We start from the raw sequence: 22,414 nt of genomic DNA, 5'->3' as shown, positions 1-22,414 counted from the left end.
AATGACGCACAAACAGTCTTTGCCCGATTTGTTTGATTGGACAAGTTGAGTCTTGCAAGAGTTTGTGCAGATGAGTTAACTAATTTTTAAGAGTTTACATCGATGACTTAAGTGAGGGAAGTGAAGACACAGTAGCTAACTTTGTCAACATATGTAGGAAAACATGTTGTGAAGACATAAGGAAGTTGTAGACAGATGTGCAGTAAATACCATCCCTGTCAGACAAGTGCCAGACAATGACCATTTCCAACAAGACAGAATTTAACCATCACCCATGACATCAACACCGCTGAATTCCCCAATATCAATCCCTAGAGTTTATCATTGACCAGAAACTGAACTGGATCACTCATCTCAGTACTTCGGCTAACACTCCTGCACTGAGTAACTCACCTCCTGACTCTCCAAAGCCTGTCCACCATCTAGAAGGTGCAAGTCAAGGGTGTAAGCAATACCTGTTGGTGGTGGGCTTTGTATATTTATACCTAGAATGAGTGATTTGTCTTAGGTTGGACAGGCTGGACATATTTCTACTGGAGTTTAAAAGAGAGGTGACCTGACTGAAGTTTACAAAGATCCTGAGAGGTCTTGATAATGTAGGCATGGAGAGGATTATTGAATATTTTAAAGATGGGGGTACAGGTGGAAGATTCTTATTTGGCAGTAAATTCAAAAGGTTATTATGAGTAGGTGGAAATATAGAATTTGAAACATAAACAAGATTGGACATGATTATATGGCGGAACATGCTTGAGGGGCCAAATGGTCTACTTCTGCTCCTATTCCATATATTCATACATCTCTCCCACCCACAACTACTGCTCCCTATCCCTCTTACATAGACTGTGACTCCTTGTACCTGCTATTTTGAGATGAGCATTATAATGTCTATGACTGAGCAGAGGTTCTGGTAATTCTCCAAGGAACATTTTCAATAAAGTTGCTACATCATTTGGATGAAACTCTCCAGAATTCAGATCTACATCTATTCCACTGTTTAAAGCTTCTTTCAGGCACTGCAGTCGCATGCTGTTCCCAGGAATACGAAAAAGACCCTCCACGTGGAGATCTGTGAAGGGGAAAGACAGAGATATATACATATGGTCTTTAAGGCTGGAATACTTAGTGACATGATGCAAATAGAACTGTCAGATAAGTGTTTACTTTAAGAGCATATAAAAACACATGCAAAAACCCACTTGGTTCACTAATATCCTTTAGGGAAGGAAATCTGCCATCCTTACCTGATCCAGCTGACATGTGACTCCAAACTCATCACAATGAGGCTAACTATCAATAGACCTCCGAACTCAGGATTATGAAGGATTGTCTGTGCTTTCTAATCATTAGAGGCAAATAATCATTTTCAAATTCTCCTTGATTCTCTGTTTCACTGTTACATAAATTTTTTGAACAGCTTCAATGATAATGCAAGACAGTTTTCTTTTTGAAAGACTGAGAGTGCCCTGTAACTGGGATTAAAGAAGAACTTGCACAAGAGGGGCTGAAATGTAGGTTCAAGGTTTATTCTAAGTAATGTTATTAGAAAAGGGGAAAAAACAAGATGAAGATAGAAATAAGAAGGAAGGAAAAATAGGGAAGGAGAGGTAAGATGGAGGGAAAAAGTTGAATGGGAGAAACTGGTTGGGACAGAATTAAAAGGAGACTAGGAGAGAGAGAATAACAGAGGCCACTGAAGATAGATCAAGATTGTGTAGCCAGCCAGATGCCTTATTACTAAATTAATGTTGCAGTTGCACTCACTTTTGTAGAGATATTCGATGAGCTGATAAACCTGAGCAATTCCTTCTTCTGTTAGTGGAGCTCCAAACACAACTCCCTTCTCTAAAAATCACAAACAAACATTAAAATGCACAAGTATCCATGACACTGCTGACAATGACTACCTGATCCATCCCATCAACAGAAATTTTGTCACTTCTTCACTTATTCACCCTCAAAACAGCTTACCTTTATATAGCACTTTCAGTATAATGAAACATTCCAAGGTACTTCTCATTAGCAGCAGAAAACAAAATGAGGAGCTACACAGGGAGATATTAATCAGATGACCTAAAGCTCGGTAAAAGATGTAACATTATAAGGAGAATCGTAAAAAAGAAAACCTTGGTAGACAGGTTTAGAGATTTTAGGGTTTTAGCACATGAATTGAGAGAAGGAAAATCAGGCAATGTTCCAGAGGAAGAAAATAGCTGGTCTTAGTGAATAATGTAGGTATGAGATCAGAAGTTCATCACATGTTTGAAAGTGACAACAAGATATCAAACAAACAGGTCTGATCTCACTGCGAAGCCTCTTCCAGGGTTGCCTAACCTGAAGAAGTTACCCTCCTCCCTCCGGACCAACCTCAGGGAATCTCTCTCCCATTGCAACTCTCTTGTAATCTCTTTGGCCTTGAAACTGCTCGACCATGTCCTGAAGCAAACCAGGTACCACAGCCACATCACCTTCCTCAGCACCTGCCTACGGAACCAGATCATCCCCAAGGGACTACAGTCCACATTTCAGCCTTCCCAATTTGGCCCCAACCGTGACCACCTCTACACCCAGAATATTCAGACCCTTCAGAAGCGTTTCTCCCTGCGAGTCCTGAAACAGACACTCGCAGCCATGCGCCGGCACCTCCACACACTGCAATCCAGCCTGCCCCAGCTCAGAGCCTCCCTCTCCCAGACCTGCAAAGGACCCCTGCTGTTTTTCATCCTCCGCAGGATCCACAGACTGAACGCCCAGTTCCACTCAACTTTACTGGACACCAAAAGTCGTAAGTACAACCAACTCATGGGCCCCTGCCACCCACTAGAGGATTCCTGCGCCTCCCAAATCCCGACTCTGTCCCTGCCCCTCCCCCACCATGCACCCGCCGCCATTGACCATGAGGACACGGCCGGAGACCCCACCGATGACGTCACATCCGCCTCCGCCGGCCACAGAACTTCCGGAACCGCTGCTGCAGTCACCAGCTCCACGTCCAGGTACCACACCCCACACACTACCCTCACCGCAGCTGCTGCCGCCCACCCCGATCCTCCAACCGCCGACGGAACCCCGCCCACGGTCGACGCCGACGGAACCCCGCCCACGGCCGACGCCGGCGAAACCCCGCCCACGGCCAATGGAACCCCGCCCACGGCCGACGACCTCATCGCTCCGCCCACAACCTCCACAGCCGGCAACCCCAGAGGAGACAGCCACACTCAGCCCTGCCGCATCTTCACCATCCCCCCAGACCTCCCACTGACTGAGGACGAACGGTCAGTCCTGAGCAAGGGGCTCACCTTTGTCCCCCTACAACCACACATCAACGAATACCAGTCATGGTTGGACGTAGAGCAGTTTTTCTGCCGTCTTCGCCTCCATGCCTATTTCTTCAACCGGGAACCCAACCCTCCTTCCACTGACCCCTTCACCCGCTTCCAACACAAGTCCTCCTCCTGGACACCACCCCCAGACCTCCTACCCTCCCTCGACCTCTTCATCTCCAACTGCCGTCGAGACATTAACCGCCTCAACCTCTCCACCCCTCTCACCCACTCCAACCTCTCCCCCGCAGAACGGGCAGCCCTCCGCTCCAACCCCAACCTCACCATCAAACCCGCAGACAAGGGTGGCGCAGTGGTAGTATGGCGCACTGACCTCTACATCGCCGAGGCCAGACGCCAACTCTCCGACACCACCTCCTACCGCCTCCTCGATCATGACCCCACACCCGAGCACCAAACCATCATCTCCAACACCATTCACGACCTCATCACCTCAGGGGACCTCCCCCCCACAGCCTCCAACCTCATTGTTCCCCAACCCCGCACGGCCCGTTTCTATCTCCTTCCCAAAATCCACAAACCTGCCTGCCCTGGTCGACCCATCGTCTCAGCCTGCTCCTGCCCCACCGAACTCATCTCCACCTATCTGGACTCCATTTTCTCCCCTTTGGTCCAGGAACTCCCCACCTACGTCCGTGACACCACCTACGCCCTCCACCTCCTCCAGGACTTCCAATTCCCTGGCCCCCAACACCTCATATTCACCATGGACGTCCAGTCCCTGTACACCTGCATTCCGCATGAAGATGGCCTCAAGGCCCTCCGCTTCTTCCTGTCCCACAGGCCCGACCAGTCCCCCTCCACCGACACTCTCATCCGCCTAGCTGAACTCGTCCTCACACTCAACAACTTTTCTTTTGACTCCTCCCACTTCCTACAGACTAAGGGGGTGGCCATGGGCACCCGCATGGGCCCCAGCTATGCCTGCCTCTTTGTAGGTTACGTGGAACAGTCCCTCTTCCGCACCTACACAGGCCCCAAACCCCACCTCTTCCTCCGGTACATTGATGACTGTATCGGCGCCGCCTCTTGCTCCCCAGAGGAGCTCGAACAGTTCATCCACTTCACCAACACCTTCCACCCCAAACTTCAGTTCACCTGGGCCATCTCCAGCACATCCCTCACCTTCCTGGACCTCTCAGTCTCCATCTCAGGCAACCAGCTTGTAACTGATGTCCATTTCAAGCCCACCGACTCCCACAGCTACCTAGAATACACCTCCTCCCACCCACCCTCCTGCAAAAATTCCATCCCCTATTCCCAATTCCTCCGCCTCCACCGCATCTGCTCCCACGATAAGACATTCCACTCCCGCACATCCCAGATGTCCAAGTTCTTTAAGGACAGCAACTTTCCCCCCACAGTGATCGAGAACGCCCTTGACCGCGTCTCCCGTATTTCCCGCAACACATCCCTCACACCCCGCCCCCGCCACAACCGCCCTAAGAGGATCCCCCTCGTTCTCACACACCACCCTACAAACCTCCGGATACAACGCATCATCCTCCGACACTTCCGCCATTTACAATCCGACCCCACCACCCAAAACATTTTTCCATCCCCTCCCCTGTCTGCTTTCCGGAGAGACCACTCTCTCTGTGACTCCCTTGTTCGCTCCACACTGCCCTCCAACCCCACCACACCCGGCACCTTCCCCTGCAACCGCAGGAAATGCTACACTTGTCCCCACACCTCCTCCCTCACCCCTATCGCAGGCCCCAAGACGACATTCCACATTAAGCAGAGGTTCACCTGCACATCTGCCAATGTGGTATACTGCATCCATTGTACCTGGTGCGGCTTCCTCTACATTGGGGAAACCAAGCGGAGGCTTGGAGACCACTTTGCAGAACACCTCTGCTCAGTTCGCAACAAACAACTGCACCTCCCAGTCGCAAACCATTTCCACTCCCCCTCCCATTCTCTAGATGACATGTCCATCCTGGGCCTCCTGCACTGCCACAATGATGCCACCCGAAGGTTGCAGGAACAGCAACTCATATTCCGCCTGGGAACCCTGCAGCCATATGGTATCAATGTGGACTTCACCAGTTTCAAAATCTCCCCTTCCCCTACTGCATCCCTAAACCAGCCTAGTTCGTCCCCTCCCCCCACTGCACCACACAACCAGCCCAGCTCTTCCCCCCCACCCACTGCATCCCAAAACCAGTCCAACCTGTCTCTGCCTCCCTAACCGGTTCTTCCTCTCACCCATCCCTTCCTCCCACACCAAGCCGCACCCCCAGCTACCTACTAACCTCATCCCACCTCCTTGACCTGTCTGTCTTCCCTGGACTGACCTATCCCCTCCCTACCTCCCCACCTATACTCTCTCCACCTATCTTCTTTACTCTCCATCTTCGGTCCGCCTCCCCCTCTCTCCCTATTTATTCCAGCTCCCTCTCCCCATCCCCCTCTCTGATGAAGGGTCTAGGCCCGAAACGTCAGCTTTTGTGCTCCTGAGATGCTGCTTGGCCTGCTGTGTTCATCCAGCCTCACATTTTATTATCTTAGGTCTGATCTCATACTGTTGAGGGAGTGGAATGGAATTCAGTACCGAGGGAATGAAGTTTACAGCAAAATTAATGGCTTCGGGTTTTCCAAAATTTGATCGGAAGAAATTTCAAATATTCTAGTACTTAGGGAAAAGTGGATAAGAAATATCTAATTTAGCAATAGTGGGGTTGTCAGAAGTGGTGCTGAAGTAAAGATGCATGAGTTTAGCATTTATGTGAAAACAAATTCTGTGCTTTTGGATAATGATGCAGGTGGTAAGGGGAGATATACCAGAATACAGCCATGACTGGAAGGGAATGTTGTGGACACTTTGTGAACAGCTTTACATAGGTTGATATTATCCGGGGAGAATATACCTGTTTTACATTCACATGGGACATTAGTTTTTGATTTTGTTCAGAACCATTTTGAAACTTATCTGAGGGGAAAACTAAAATGGAAAAAGAGTCAAATATGGAGTTTTGGAAAAGATGGACATCGATTTGGGAGGATGGCAGAGATTTCTGACAGAAGTATGTATTATCATATGGAAACTTGGATTCGAGATGTAGAAATAAAATAGATTTTGGTTTCAGTTATAGGATACTAAATTCCCTTTTAAAAGTGTCAGGAAGTAATTTTGAAAAGTGACCTAACTACATCATTTCCAAGAAAATCAGACTTATTAAGTATCTATCAGGAAACCTGTGATGTTGGCTGAAGTAGTGTTAACATTGCTGAGGTTATGACATACAGAAAAATAAATGATAAGCGGCCACTGCCAGTTTAGATGGAGTTTATTTCAGAAGAATCAGGTTTCAGTTTCATCCAAGCAGAAGAATAAAGCTTCCATTTCAGATGAAGAGTTTCATCCCAGAAGAAGAGCAGATTAGTTTGTGAGATTTCCAAGTTAAGATGTTTTGTATCGGTGTTTTCAGACTGTTAAAACTAAGAAGTGATTTAGGCCGTGAGAATTGGAAAGAAATTTTATACTGTTTCAGCCATCCAAGAAGAAAAACTAGAGTCAGTTAAGAAGTTTAATAGTTAAAATAGGAGCAATATTTCTCTGCAATTGAGTATCTGAAAGGGATATTGCTAGGAAATTGGATATGTATGTATTGTTGTGGTTTAAAACCTTCACAAATTGACGCATACAATTTACGTATTATATATATAGTTTTTGTCTGTGTTTCTTTCCTTTTTGTGGGATTAAACTTAAGTTCTTTTATTACAAGAACCCTGGCAATTTAAGCTTAATATGTTAAGTGACTAACTATTAGGGTAGCCAACTGCAAAAATAAAAGTTATCTTTCAAGCCAGGTTTCATTCTGAGACGCGACATGTCCAGTATAACCATCAGTTTAGAATAATTATTGGTGTGTTAAGAATTGTTTATTTGAGGAGAAGGGTGATGAAAACAGATTGTTATCAGAAAGTGGAACAAAACCTGCTGCAACCTTTTATAATAATCAGTGAAATGGGTTGGGTAGGGCAAAAGAAGCTGAGTGGTCAGGAGTTTGGTGAGCATAGTAACGAGGGAACAAAAGGTGGTTCCCATAAATGAGACAAAGTGAGAGAAGGTATGAGGGTAGACAGGAGATTTTGTTTGTATCTTGGACTTGAGTGTGTAAATAAGGCCTGGACTCAGAGGTTGTGTTTACAATGCTGGGTGAATTGCAGACAAATGCTGTTTTTTTTGAGACAATGTGTTGACAGTGCGTAAGCCAGTTCTGAGGGTCACCAGACCTGAAGTGTTAACTCTAATTTTTTTCTTCACGGATGCTGCCAGACCTGCTGAGCTTTTACAGCAACTTCTGTTTCTGTTCCAGTAATTATTGTCTTTCCCCAATTGCCTTGGAGAAGGTAGTGTTGAGTATCCAATTTCTGGAGTGGAGAGACACGCACAGTGTTGTTAGGAACTAGGAAGGGAGTTCACCCAGTGTCAATGATGGAATGGCAATATAGTTCCAAATCAGGATGCCATGTAGCTTAAGAGGAACTTGGAAGTAGTCTTCCCACATGTGCTGTTACTCTTCAGGATGGCAGAGATTTCAGGGGTTTGGAAGATGTTATTAAAGGAACCTTTGTGAGTTGCTGCAGTGCATCTTGTAGATGCTATTATACATCTGTAATGGAGGATATGAATGTTGAAGGTGATAGATGGGATGGCAATCAAGTGGGCTATTTTGTTCTGGATAGTGTCAAGCTTCTTGAGTGTTGTTGCAGCTGCAACCTTTCAGCAAAGTGCAGAGTATTTCTGCCTTGGGATTTGTCTCCTGTCCACTACAGGTGGTGAGTTGCTCACAGTAGAATTCCTGAACTCTTAGCTGTTTCTTGTATGTGGTTGGTCAAGTTTTAGTTTCTGGTTTATGGTATCTCCAGGATCTTAATGGTGGGGAATTCATTGATGGTAATGCCATTGAAGATCAGAGCTAATGGTTAGATCTTGTCTTGTTGGAATCAGTTTTTACTTAACACTTGTCTGACATGATTGTATTTGCTGTTTCTTAGCCCAAGCCTTGACCTATCCAGGTCTTGCTGCATATGAACATGGGATTGATTTAGTATGAGGTGCCGTGAATGGTGCTGAATATTACGCATCATCAATAAGCATCCCCACTTCTGACCTAATGATGGAGGGAAGGTTCTTTAATCATAGATGAGAGAATCTCTACTGTGTGGAAACAGGCTCTTTGGGCCAACAAGTCCACACTGACCTTTGCAGCATCCCACCCAGATCCATCCCCCTTTAACCCACCTAAGCTGCACACCCCTGAACACTACAGGCAACTTAACATGGCCAATCCACCTAACCTGCAGATCTTTGGACTGTGGAGGAAACCGGAGTACCTGGAGGAAACACACACAGACAAGGGGAGAAGGTGCAAACCCTACACATTCGTCCAAGGGTGGAATCAAATCCCGGTCCCTGGTGATGTGAGGCAGCAGCACAAACCACTGAGCCACCGTGCTGTCCTGAAACCTGAGCTCGTCTGGGAATTGAACCTGGGACCTCTCGCATTTCACCACTGCACACTACCCTAAACAAGAATTATACCCCTAGACCAACAAGCCACACACTCATACAATAATTGATGAAGCAGCTGAAAATGGTTGGTCCTAGGACATGACCCAGAGGAACAGGTTGAAAGATTATTCCTTTTCAAGAGTTGCTTGATAGTACTGTTGATGACCCCTTCCTTTATTTTTTGGATGATCAAGCGTAGGCTGATAGGTCAATAACTGCCTGTGTTTGACCTTTCTGTGCACAAACCATACCTGGACAACTTTCTACATTTGCAGTTTTCTACCTGTACCGGAACAGCTTGGCTAGGGGCACAGTTAGTTCTACAGCACAGGTCTTCAGTATAATTGCTGGAATATTGTTAGGGCCTGTAGACTTTTCAGTATCCAGTGCCTTTAGTATCTTTTTGATATCATTTGGAGTGAATCAAATTGATTAGACATTGGCATAATGGTGCAACAGACATTAGGAGGAGGCTAATAAGGATAATCCACTCTGTACTTCTAGCTGATGATATCTGCAAATTCTTAAGCCTTTGCTTTTGCACTTCGGTGCTAGGCTTCCCCATATTGAATATGAAGACATAATAGACTGACTCTATCAGCATTACCATAGCCGAATTACAGAGTACTTGCAGCCAATGTGACAACTGTCTGAAGTGGGTAGCTCACAGTTGCTTGTGGTAAATCCACAACCTGAAACCTCAGATTTGAAAGTGGGTAATTTGCTCTGGAGTGAATGAAACGATTCCCTAAAACTGGCTGCCTATGTATGGTGTGATTATCTCTCTAAATATTCTGGTTACTGGTCATTGACAATCATATGATTATACTGTTCTCTCATTTGTTCTAGCATAGCCATAAAGATCTGTAACATGAAGAGGACTGATTGAAGATCCCTGGTGGATATGATTTACGTTGTGTGTAACTGGTATAAACATAAAAATGAAATCTTTGCTAAGTATGGATCAGCAGATGGCCATGTAGGTCAGTCATTTGAGTGTAATGATGCTAAGTGCTGGAAACACCAGGCAATTTGTGCCAATATTTATCTTAAATTCTGCACTGACCTTTACGTTTCAGGAAATTAAATGAGCGGAAGAAACTGGAACTGGTGCTGCTCGGTAAACAGGGCTCCTCCTCACCAATCAGCTGGGCAAACTCAGTCCCAGGAAGGTCGATGAGACGTGTTAGGTTGCTCACAACCAGTTCTAGAAACACCTCTGGCTTCTCATGGCGAAGTTTCTCTACAAAGAAGTCGGGGTTGAATATGATGGGCTTTCTGCTGAATAATGGTTCATTGCTGATGACTATGTTACAGCTTGTGTCCCTGTCAAAAAGAGAGATAAGCTGGTTTCATCACCTTAGGTACTGACAGAAACCTTCAGAATTCAAACACCATACAACGTAAACCAGAAAATGTGTATGCTCGGCCTAAGGAATTTACACATTACACTGCCTCACCACTGTACTCCCACCTCTGGGCTTTTGTTCCTGGTATGTTTCTCTTCTTTTCCCCAGATCGTCCAAAATCTTTATTCATTGTTATTCCAAACTTCTCCTTATCCTCAGTTCCTTCTTTGCTTCCACAGTCCCAGCAGCATTCTCTCACCTCTGCTTTCATTATTTCAATGCTTTCATTGTTACTTTCTACAGAAATGAAGCAGTCACTTGGTTCTTTGCCCTTACCCTACCCCAAGTGCCTGCCATTGTCATATTGACTCTCTTCCTCCAACACTTATTTCCTCTGTTCCTCACTGCCCGTCTCCATCGCTGCTGGCCCTCTCCACTGCATCTCTCTATCGCCGCGTGCCCTTCTCTCTCCCACCGCATCTCTGACCTGTCCGTCTCTGCCTCCCTCTTTCTGTCCCCATGTGTCTGTCCATTTCTCCCTCCCTATCTTTGTCCGTGTGTGTGTGTGTCTGGGGGGGGGGGGGATGTGCGCATGTAGGGTGAGTATATGGGAGGGTGTGAGTGTGCACGCGTGGGGTGTGTGTGTGGGGATGTGGGTGTGTTTTTCTCTCTCTCCATCCCTACGTGGGTGTGTGTGCTCCTTTCTCTCTCTCTCTCTCTCTCCCCCCCGTGTGGGTGCACGTCTCCCTCTCTCTGTCCACGTGTGGGTGTGTGCACATGCCCTTCTCTCTCTCTCTCCCCATCCACGTGTGGGTGCGCGCGCGCGCCCTTCTTCTCTCTGTCCACGTGTGGGTGTGTGCGCCTGATGTTTGAGGTGAGCTACTGGCTTGGATTGAGGATTGGCAGAGATTTGGGATAAAAGGCTCTTTTCCGGAATGGCAACAAGTGGTGTCCCGCCGGGTTCAGTGTTGGGGCTGCAGCTGTTCACTTTACATATTAATGATCTGGATAAAGGAACTGGGGGCATTCTGGCGAAGTTTACCAATGATACGAAGATAGGTGGGCAGGCAGGTAGTACTGAAGAGGTTGGGAGGCTGCAGAAAGATTTAGACAGTTGAGGAGAGTGGTCCAGGAAATGGCTGATGAAATTCAATGTGAGCAAATGCAAGGTTTTGCACTTTGGAAAAAAAAGAATACAGGCATGGACTATTTTCTAAATGGTGAGAAAATTCATAAAGCAGAAGTACAAAGGGGTCTGCAAGTGTTGGTCCAGGATTCTCTAAAGGTTAACTTGCAGGTAGAGTCTGGGATTAAGAAAGCAAATGTAATGTTATCGTTTATCTCAAGAGGGTTGGAATATAAAAGCAGTGATGTGCTTCTGAGACTTTATAAAGCTCGAGTTAGGCCCCATTTAGAATACTGTGTCCAATTTTGGGCCCCACACCTCAGGAAGGACATACTGGCCCTGAAGCGTGTCCAGCAGAGATTCACACGGATGATCCCTGGAATGGTAGGTTTAACATACGATGAACAGCTGAGGATCCTGGGATTGTATTCATTAGAGTTTAGAAGGTTGAGGGGAGATCTAATAGAAACTTACAAGATAATGTATGGCTTAGAAAGGTTGGACGCTGGGAAGTTATTTCCATTTGGCGTAGAGACTAGGACGCGTGGGCACAGCCTTAGAATTAGATGGGGTAAATTAAAAACAGAAATGAGGAGACATTTCTTCAGCCAGAGAGTGGCGAGCCTGTGGAATTCATTGCCACGGAGTGCAGTGGAGGCTGGGACGTTAAATATCTGCAAGGCAGAGATTGATAAATTCCTGATCTCACAAGGAATCAAGGGCTACAGGGAGAGCGCAGGGACGTGGAGTTAAAATGCCCATCAGTCATGATGAAATGGCGGAGTGGACTCGATGGGCTGAATGGCCTTACTTCCACTCCTATGTCTTATGGACCCCCCCCTCCGTGCGTGTGCTCGTGCCACCGACCCCTCTCCCTGCGTATGCGCGTGCCCCTGCCCCCTCTGTGTTTGAGCATGCACGTGTCCCTCTCTCCCTGCATGTGCGTACATACCACCCTCCCTCTCCCGATGTGTGTGCATGTTTTTCTCTCTCTTTGTCCCTATGTGTCTCTCTCTCTTTGTCTGTGTGTGTTTTTCTCTCTCTCTCTGTCTGTCCCTACGTGAGTGTGACTCTTGCTCTCTCTCCGTCCCTGTGTGTGTTTTTCTCTCTTTGTACCTCTCTCTCTCTGTCACTATGTGTGTGTGCATCACTTGCTCTCTCTCTGTCCCTGTGTGTTTTTCTCTCTCTTTGTACCTCTCTCTCTCTGTCCCTATGTGTGTGTGCGTCTCTCGCTCTCTCTCTGTCCCTGTGTGCGTGTCTCTCGCATTCTCTGTCCCTGTGTGCGCGCCTCTCGCTCTCTCTCTGTCCCTGTGTGCGCGCCTCTCGCTCTCTCTCTGTCCCTGTGTGCGCGCCTCTCGCTCTCTCTGTCCCTGTGTGCGCGCCTCTCGCTCTCTCTCTGACCCCGTGTGCGCGCCTCTCGCTCTCTCTCTGACCCCGTGTGCGCGCCTCTCGCTCTCTCTCTGACCCTGTGTGCGCGCCTCTCGCTCTCTCTCTGACCCTGTGTGCGCGCCTCTCGCTCTCTCTCTGACCCTGTGTGCGCGCCTCTCGCTCTCTCTCTGACCCTGTGTGCGCGCCTCTCGCTCTCTCTCTGTCCCTGTGTGCGCGCCTCTCGCTCTCTCTCTGTCCGTGTGCGCCTCTCGCTCTCTCTCTGTCCCTGTGTGTGTCTCGCTCTCTCTCTCTGTCCCTGTGTGTGCGCCTCTCGCTCTCTCTCTGTCCCTGTGTGTGCGCGTCTCGCTCTCTCTCTGTCCGTGTGCGCCTCTCGCTCTCTCTCTGTCCCTGTGTGTGTGTGTCTTGCTCTCTCTCTCTGTCCCTGTGTGTGTGCGCGCGTCTCGCTCTCTCTCTGTCCCTGTGTGTGTGTGTGTGTCTCTCGCTCGCTCTCTCTGTCCGTGTGTGTGCGTGCCTCTCGCTCTCTCTGTCCCTGTGTGTGTGTGTGTCACTCTCTCTCTCTGTCCCTGTGTGTGTGTGTGTCGCTCTCTCTCTCTGTCCCTGTGTGTCGCTCTCTCTCTCTGTCCCTGTGTGTGTGTGTGTCTCTCGCTCTCTGTCCCTGTGTGTGTGTCTCACTCTCTCTGTCCCTGTGTGTGTGTGTGTGTGTCTCGCTGTCTCACTCTCTGTCCCTGTGTGTGTCTCGCTGTCTCACTTTCTCTCTGTCCCTGTGTGTGTCTCGCTGTCTCACTTTCTCTCTGTCCCTGTGTGTGTCTCGCCGTCTCTCTCTGTCCGTGTGTGTCGCTCTCTCTCTCTGTCCCCGTGTGTGTGTGTCTCTCGCTCTCTCTCTGTCCCTGTGTGTGCGCGCCTCTCGCTCTCTCTGTCCCTGTGTGTGTGTGTCTCTCTCTCCCTCTGTCCCTCGCTCTCTCTCTCCCTCTGTCCCCGTGTGTGTATGTCTCTCTCTCTGTGTCCCTGTGTGTGTGTCTGTCTCTGTCCGTGTCCTTGTCTCTCTCTCCATCTCTCTGTCCCCGTGTGTCTCCCGCTCCCCACCTCTTCATTCCTGTCTAAATTTTTTCACTCTCCCCACCTCTCTCTCTCTTCCCATCACTATCCATGCATGCAGGTTTTTTTTCTCACCGAGATTCCGACATCTTCCAACCGGTGCGCTACCGTTTGTGGTCTCTACTCCCATTGGTCAGTTTGAATTCAAACTGCGTGCTTTTCCAGCAGCCGCGCACGCGTATCTCAATCCACCGCGCGACTCGTCATGGGAATTGTAGTTGTTTGTCGGGCTCAATGGTCATAGGCTACCTAAATAATTAGGTGAGACAGCTCCTACAGATAGAAAACAGTGATGTGCTCACATTAAATGCAAGAGCTAAACGGTCATCAATCTGAAATGTTAGATAACAAGGTGTAGAGCTGGATAAAAACAGCAGGCCAAGCCGTATCAGAGGAGCAGGAATGAAATGTTAATTCTGTTTCTTTCCACGGAAGCTGGCTAACCTGCTACGTCCTGTTTCTGCATAGGAGCAAATTACTGCAGATGCCAGACTCTGTACTGAAAACAAAAATGAAGGAAATCACAGCAAGTCAGGCAGCATCCACAGAGAGAGAGCAAACTAACGTTCACCATCTAGACGTCTCTTCTGATGAAGACGCGATGTCTTAGCATATTTTTCTCATTGCCAGGATCTGCAACTGCAACTGATGAAGGGTGGTTGTGAAGCCTGTTTCTCTATCCACGGGTGCTGCCAGACCTGCTGAGTTTTTTCAGTAATTTCTGTTTTTGTTTCAGATTTCCAGGGTCCATTTCTTTGTTTGTTCAATCCGATCTCTTGTATTAGCCCTAACTGTTCAAGCTGCTCTTTTTCTCATACTAGACTGGGTATTACCTCAGGGTCTGTTTTGAGTAGTGCCCGAAACTACATGTAGCTTCCAAGATAATAAAATGTGAGGCTGGATGAACACAGCAGGCCCAGCAGCATCTCAGGAGCACAAAAGCTGACGTTTCGGGCCTAGGCCCTTCATCAGAGAGGGGAATGGGGTGAGGGTTCTGGAATAAAGAGGGGGAGGCGGACCGAAGATGGAGAGAAAAGAAGAGCTGGAGACGAGAGTATAGGTGGGGAGGGGATAGGTCAGTCCAGGGAAGACGGACAGGTCGAGGAGGTGGGATGAGGTTAGTAGATAGGAGATGGAGGTGCGGCTTGGGGTGGGAGGAAGAACAGGGTAGGCAGGTAGAGACAGGCTGGACTGGTTTTGGGATGCAGTGGGTGGAGGGGAAGAGCTGGGCTGGTTGTGTGGTGCAGCGGGGGGAGGGGACGAACTGGGCTGGTTTTGGGATGCGGTGGGGAAGGGGAGATTTTGAAGCTGGTGAAGTCCACATTGATACCATTGGGCTGCAGGGTTCCCAAGCGGAATATGAGTTGCTGTTCCCAACCTGCAACATGTAGCTTCAATCTGTTTTAACCCGTATTAGATTTTTTTTTCCTTAAAAGGTTTTAAACATATTCAGTACTACTTACAATGTCTTGCAATGGTGAACCCATAAATCTGTGTTCTTCTAAATACAACTAACCCATTGAACAATCAGAATCTCTTCTAGTTTGTAGGTCTTCCTACTTCCATTGTTTTTCTGCCTTGATTTCTCCCTAGTCTTGATCATCTCTTTTCTCTCAATTACCAAAATTACCCCACTCAACCTGACATTTTTACTCCAATTAAGCATTGTCCTTAGTCTTGGTATCCCTTCTCTAATATAAATGAAATGTAAGTAATACAGCTAAATCTTCAGTATCCAGTAAGTGCAGAGCTCTCCTGTCAGAGGATATACACAAGTAATATGATATTTTACATTGTCAAAAATGAGTCTTTAATTCTCTCCAATTTCATATCATGTTACCAAGAAAATACAAGTGACCAACCCTCAGCTGCTTGCCAAAACCAATCAGTTGCTTCCCAGTTGCTTCATAACACAACTTTGGGGAGGTTTAATTAGCTCAATGAAAACTGAGGTAATTTTCCCTTCCTTAGGAAAATACCATTTTTTCACTTTGTACTTCCGCAACTGAGAACAGGAGCTTTCCTGTGGCAGATATATGAAACAGACAATGTATCAATCACAGAGCCTCATATCCAAACCCAAGTTCAGTACTTCACTTGGACTTAGCTGCAACCTTACTGATTACATTAACCTGGTTTAATATCCCAAAATTAATGATTTTTTTCACTTTGCCCCTCAGTTAATGGGGCAGTTACAGATTTATAGTCGACTGTATTATCATGAACAAGATCTAACTTTGGAAATGAAAACAGCAAGTATCATCTGCAATACCATTTTATTTACATAATTATTTCTACACAAAGCTTCATAATCACCTTATGTAGAACATCTGAGCCACATAAATAAGTTCTCTTCATTATTTAACAAATGAAGTTCTAGGTATTGAAACATCTAATATATAAAGCTGTAGCAAAGCCTTCATATGTTATAGTTACAATCAGAAATATAGACACTAGTTTCCCAACAGTTACAGTACAAGTAACATCCTGGAATATCCAGGACACAGGATCTGTGATGGATCACAGGTGCTCTCCTATGGTTTTGGTTGGGTTTCATTGTTAGATCAATGTAAAAGTGTAAGCTAGAGGACTCATTATGATTCAAGTCTCAACATACTACAAATTCAGGAACAAAATAAGTCTCTCAGCAATGCTGTAGAGGCGATCACAATTGTTTCATGAAATTATGCAACAGGACACTTGTTTCAAGGTGAAAAATCACACTACCATGTTCAGTTCCAGGGCAAAAAAGCTACAGACTAAATATTCACTATACACTGTCCCTGTCAAAAATTCCCAGGACAGGTGCATCATAGGGTTAGGACAGAGTAAAGCTCCATTTACACTGCCCTAAAGATACCCTTTATTGACAAACGTAAAGAAGTGTTCAAATAATTAATCAGAGCCAAAGTTAAGGTCTGTTGGCAATTGAGGACTCAAGCCACCGAAACATTTAAGTTATATAAAAGTGGACCAAAGTGGCAGTCAGGAATATTATGTGGACCATTAAGATCTTTTTAACTTTGGTAGTCAGAATGGAAAAGCAGGATTTTTCTTCTGAAGGTGTTAAACCTGAGAAAGTTTTAGAAGGGTCATGCTTGCACTCATACAAGAAAACAGAGATAACTCAAAAGGTGAAGCAAGTAATTATGCTTCCAAATGGCATATTGACCCTTATTTCAAGGTAATTGAAGAATAAGGGAATCTTAGTACAATTGAAGGGATCGGTTTGCTAGATGGCTAGTGCGTAGTTCGGAAAAATGCCAACAACACAGGTTTGGTTCTCATTTGGCTGAAGTAGACTTAAGAACTGTCTCCCCAAAAAACAGAATGCAGTGGAAAACAACCACTTTTTTCTTCTTCAGTCAAAAAGAAAACTGGCTCGCAATGAAGTGTCAATAGAGAACCAGAGGACACGCCTTCAAACAGAACACTCGCAGCACAGCAGTACAATTCTACAGGGGTTTAATGAGATACAGTGTGCAGTTAGGGTCTCCATATTTGAAGAGTATGTATTTTCATTGGAAGTGAAAATACCACCTCAAGGACTGTCTGTGTAGAGTTTGCACATTCTCCCAGTGCCTGGGTGGATTTCCTCCAGGCCTTCTAGTTTCCTCCCATAGTCCAAAAACATGCTGGATGGGTGAACAGGCCATGCTAAATTGCCCATCGTGTCCAGCAAATGAGCGGCAAGGTGGATTAGCCATGGGAAATGCAGTGTTAGACATAGGGGTGGGAGGGTGGGAAATGCAGTGTTAGACATAGGGGTGGGAGGGTGGGACATGCAGTGTTAGACATAGGGGTGGGAGGGTGGGACATGCAGTGTTAGATATAGGGGTGGGAGGGTGGGACATGCAGTGTTAGACATAGGGGTGGGAGGGTGGGACATTCTTTGGAGGGTTGTGTGGATTCAATGGGCTGAATGGCCTGCTTCCACATTGTAGGGATTCTAGGATTCTGTGATGCAGTGAAGGCTGGAAGGATTTTTAGGATGAAAGACAAGAGGCTGAGAAAATTGGGCCTATACTTTCATGAATTGAAAAGATTCATTGAAATGCAAGATTCCAAAGCAAATTAACTGGGTAGCGACACAGGCAGGGAATCTAGAACATGGGCACATTATCAAAATAAAGATGTGACCATTTAGACCATATAAATATATGAACAGGACACTTGAACCCGCATCGCCATTCAAACAAAGTTCCATTGTTGAATATTTTGAAGAAATCAATTGATTTTTGGTCTCAGTGAAGTACAGGTAACAGGCAGTATAGCTAAAGTGATAATTAGCCATGAACACATAGATGGACAAACGGGCTGAAGGTTCTTAATTAACACACAAGTTGACTGATAGTAACATAGTCATTTCTAATTATTAGATGTCCCTTGATGGTGCTGTAATGAGCGTAGTCCATTCCCCCACCTAACTGATTTTAAGACTGCAATTGTCACCAAAATGGCTGCAACCTCCTCATTGATTCCACTCTCAGTGCACCATGGGGTTCCCACCAGCATTTGCAGTGACAGATTCTCCCAAATTTTCAACCTTTATTCACCTATAACATAAAGGTCAGCAGATACCTTCAAGTTCCTCTGTAAGTCACACCCATCCAGACTTGGAATGATATTGTCATCCTTTCACTAGACATCACAAGGTGGAACTACATTGAAGCACATAGGAATCACATTTGTGCTTAACCTGTTATTGAGGTCATAATTTAAAAAATACCACAAAGTTATAGAACATTTATTATTTATAGTGCCAGAGTATTTATTTGGATAATAAATGTGAAGAATATTCAGCAAAAGGAGTCTCTGCAGTGGTGGATGGAACAAGATCATTAATATAGATATCTGACCAGGTTGCCTACATGAAAAAACTCAATTTTCACAAGTGTCAATCAGATATGAGTGCAAGTCTTCAATGTTTTCAAAGACCCAGTTCTGAAAGAAGTGTCATGTTTTGGTCCTTGAGCCTCAAAATGTCTATAATTTTGATTGCTATCACACCTGAACACTCCAAAGATCAACAGGCCTCGTGTGATCGCCCCTACAGTACAGAGCACCAAACAATCCCAATAAATCACACAAAACTAAAATGCAAATGTGGAGTTTAAACTCACCAGTCTTAAACCCTCCTCCCTTCAACAAAATCAAATCTGATAGGCTCCACCATTGCTGGGGTTGGGGCGCAGGGGCAGGAGTACAGGCATAGACTCGAACCAAATAAGCAGAAGTACTTCAGACAGAATATCATCCATTAAAATAATTTAGATATACAGAGAGATTATGTTGGTTATTAGATAATTGTTACTTCCCTGTGCAATCCACAGATTTAGGTGTGAAGGGTTGCACAATGAAGCAAGCACAGACCCATGGTTATTAAGCAATGTAGAGTCACTTACTGAAACTGTTGTTTTAAAAATAATGGAATCCTGATTCAAGGAGATGGATGTTTGCTTTATATAAGCTCTCAGCTGATACCAGAATTCCTCAGACGTTTTATTGCAGCTCTTTATCAAGCATAGGAGAACATTTAAAAAAAAATATATTCATTCACAGATGTGGGCGTTGCTGTCAAGGCAAGCATTTAATGCCCATCCCAAATTGCCCAGAGGGCAGTTAAGAGTCAACTGCATTGCTGTGATAAACTCACTGCCCTCACTCCTGTTTAGAGAAGAATCAGAGAAACACTTTCATGACAGCACAATGCTAAACATGCCAAAATACTTCAATAATTATGAAATTTTCACTTCAAAAGCAAGTAAGGTTTTGCACTGATATTGCAATCCATCATTTTTCTCAGATGCATTTCAAAGCATCTCAAAAATACTTGGACACAGTGAGGATTATTGAGGCAAACACTGATTGTTGTTTCGGGAAAACGCTGTGACAGTTATTTAGGGCAAGGGAGCAGGGGTCATTTTGGAAAACAGCAGCAATGGTTATTTAGGAAAATACAATGATGGTTAGAAACATGTAAGGAAACATAACAATGGTTATCTAGAGAAATTAACTGATGATTATTTCAGGAAATGTAGTGGCAATTTTTAAGGGAAACAGTGGCCATTATTTAGAGTAATGTAGTGACAGCTGCTTACGTAAAAAGTAGTGACCGTTATTTGGAGAAATGCAACAATGTTACTGATGGTTACCTATGCAATCAATCATAGTGAATTATTTAGGGAAATGCAACAATGTTTTTTTAAATTCATTTATGAGATGAGGGCATCACTGCCTATGTAAGCACTTATCAATCCCTAATTGCCCAGAGGGCATTTCAGAGTCAACCATATTGCTGAGAGTCTGGAGTCACATGTAGACCAGACCAGCTAAGGATGGCAGATTTCCTCCATTCAGGGTATTAATGAGCCAGATTGGTTTTCCCTAACAATCAACAATGGTTTCATGATCATCAGTAGACTCTTAATTCTAGATTTTTTTTAAAAATTGAATTTAAATTCTACCATCTGCTTTGGTGGGATTTGAAACAGTGTCCCCAAAACATCAGCTAGGTTTCTGGATTAATAGTCTAGTGATAATACCACTAGGCTGCTGTCTGCCCTGGGATTTAGGGAAATGCAAGACTTTTTTTTGGAAATGTAACAATGTTTACGGAAAACGTAGTGACGCTTGTTTACGGAAAAGCAATGACAGTAACGATCATCTAGGGAGTCATAGTGACAGTTATTTACGGAAATGGAAGGGAGCCTGAATGCATGATTTGCTGAATTAATATGCTTCTAAGCAACCAAGATGATACCAGAATATTTTACCATGGTTCCAGTATTTTATGCCAAATAGGGTCAAAATGTCAGTTTCCACAAATCATGCATAATTCCATTCATCTGAATCAAGCTTCTCCAGATGCTCTACAGTTCAGGCTCTAGGCCATACACAGTGGGTTCCCATACACCGACTGAACTCGGCAGAGTGCTGTTGTATTGTAGTTTTATCGTTCCTAAGCTCGGATTTAAGCTTAGTGGGGGCATGAAGTACAAACAGATTTTTTTTGCTCAGTAACAGTCAAAGGTTACAGCATGGTCATATTCCTGTTTTAGGGTTTGTGTGTCATTGGGATGCATATCACTTTTCACAAAAAGGCTGAAATGCGACAGCAAGTGATTCATTCACACAAAACAACTGCAATGGCATCTGTGGAGACAGAAATAAGAACTAATGTTTCAGGTCATTAACTTCCATTAGCTCTGATAGGAAAAGACCTGAAACACAAACTCATTTTTATCTCCACACATGCTGCCAGATCTGCACAGTTGTAAATGCTTATTTCTGGTTTAATTGATAAACTATTACATAGCTCAGAAGAATGCAGGAATCTGCAATATGCATTAAAACCTGCTAATTGCAATGGAAACCCTCAGACACAGCAATATTTCATGATTCATTCGACGATGGTTACCATTTCACCAGAACTCGCTCTGTAGCTCCAGCATACGTCTCTGCAGAGACTTCTATTGTAAGTCAATAGAGGAACCTGGAGCCTATTCTCCTATGACTGGCCAACAGACAATGGGACCAAAAGATGAGGCAAAAGGAGAGTATTATAAATGATTAAAATTATGCTATGAATGATATAGACACACCACTCTCATCCTGTCTTCCACTTAGGAAATGCAGTAATGCATCTTATCCAGGATTTCCAGACGCAAACAGTCCAACAAGGTTCAAAACATGTAAATTCAACAGCTGCATTCTGACGGTCTTCAAACGCAATGATGGTAAAGGGGCACCAGGAGGTCCTGCTGCAGGTGACCAGATCAGTACTTTCATAAATAGGTGTTTACAGAACAAGTAAGAGAAACTCCTGGGAGCCCTGCAATTAGGAACCTGTAGAATGCAGGCTTGGGACAGGGTAGAACTTGGAAATACGGCTCTGTGCAGAAGGATTGAGGCATTCAGATTCTCCGCTCATCTTGAAAAAGACTTCCTGCTCCTGCAGCTTGCGAGCAAATTCTTCCTCTAAAGCCTGAAATGGATTTCGGACAAAAGTTAGTGAAACACACAGAAGCACGGTTCACCAGCAAATATAGTCAAGGTACACTTGAATAAATTACAGACAAAAAGGAAATTATTTCAGATTAAACTGACCATAGATTCCAAGCAATCTCAGTTTAGTTATTAACCACTTTGAGGCATATAATTTATGACTTCTAAGACAGAAGTAATATTGTATTGTATTCAGATATACGTCATCCTATTAATATAATACAATGGTCCAAGACATGCCACAGGAACACTACAAAACAAAATATGGCTTAGGAAATATTAAGTCAGACGACCAAAAGTTTCGACAAAAAGGTAGGTTTTAAGGAACTTCGTAAAAGAGGAAAGCAAGGTAGAGATATAGAGGGGTGTAGGCAGGAGATTCAAGAACTTGGGGCACAAGCAGCTTAAGGCAAGAGCACCAATGATACAGCAATTATGGAGAAACATAGAAAATATTAGCACAAGTAGGCTCTTTGAACCTGCTCTGCCATTCAATACAATCATGGCTGATCATCCAAAGTACCCTGTTCCTGCTTTCACCCCACACCATTTGATTTTTTAGCCCCAAGAACTATATGTA

The 22,414-nt window shown here is 45.1% G+C and overlaps 2 protein-coding genes across 7 annotated transcripts in view; both read right to left on the bottom strand.

Annotated features, from left to right (window-relative positions):
- The window catches only part of arhgap19 (Rho GTPase activating protein 19), a 33,227-nt gene extending 19,236 nt beyond the window's left edge, over window positions 1-13,991 (bottom strand). For all 4 annotated transcript variants that reach the window (XM_048550797.1, XM_048550799.1, XM_048550800.1 and 1 more), the window contains exons 1-4: window positions 13,903-13,991; window positions 9,935-10,194; window positions 1,765-1,845; window positions 860-1,069 (exon numbers count right to left, since the gene is read on the bottom strand). In XM_048550797.1, the coding sequence (XP_048406754.1) occupies window positions 860-1,069; window positions 1,765-1,845; window positions 9,935-10,194; window positions 13,903-13,916 (565 nt within the window). In that variant the 5' untranslated portion in view covers window positions 13,917-13,991. The remainder of the gene's footprint in view (window positions 1-859; window positions 1,070-1,764; window positions 1,846-9,934; window positions 10,195-13,902) is intronic.
- A 3,694-nt stretch (window positions 13,992-17,685) lies between these two features.
- The window catches only part of slka (STE20-like kinase a), a 161,078-nt gene continuing 156,349 nt past the window's right edge, over window positions 17,686-22,414 (bottom strand). For all 3 annotated transcript variants that reach the window (XM_048550836.2, XM_048550837.2, XM_048550838.2), the window contains one exon: window positions 17,686-21,814. In XM_048550836.2, the coding sequence (XP_048406793.1) occupies window positions 21,668-21,814 (147 nt within the window). In that variant the 3' untranslated portion in view covers window positions 17,686-21,667. The remainder of the gene's footprint in view (window positions 21,815-22,414) is intronic.

The sequence above is a fragment of the Stegostoma tigrinum genome, chromosome 20, assembly GCF_030684315.1.
Source record: "Stegostoma tigrinum isolate sSteTig4 chromosome 20, sSteTig4.hap1, whole genome shotgun sequence".
NCBI classification, from domain to species: Eukaryota; Metazoa; Chordata; class Chondrichthyes; order Orectolobiformes; family Stegostomatidae; genus Stegostoma; species Stegostoma tigrinum.
The sequence above is the reverse complement of the archived record's forward strand: the minus strand, read 5'-3'. Positions and strand labels throughout refer to the sequence as shown.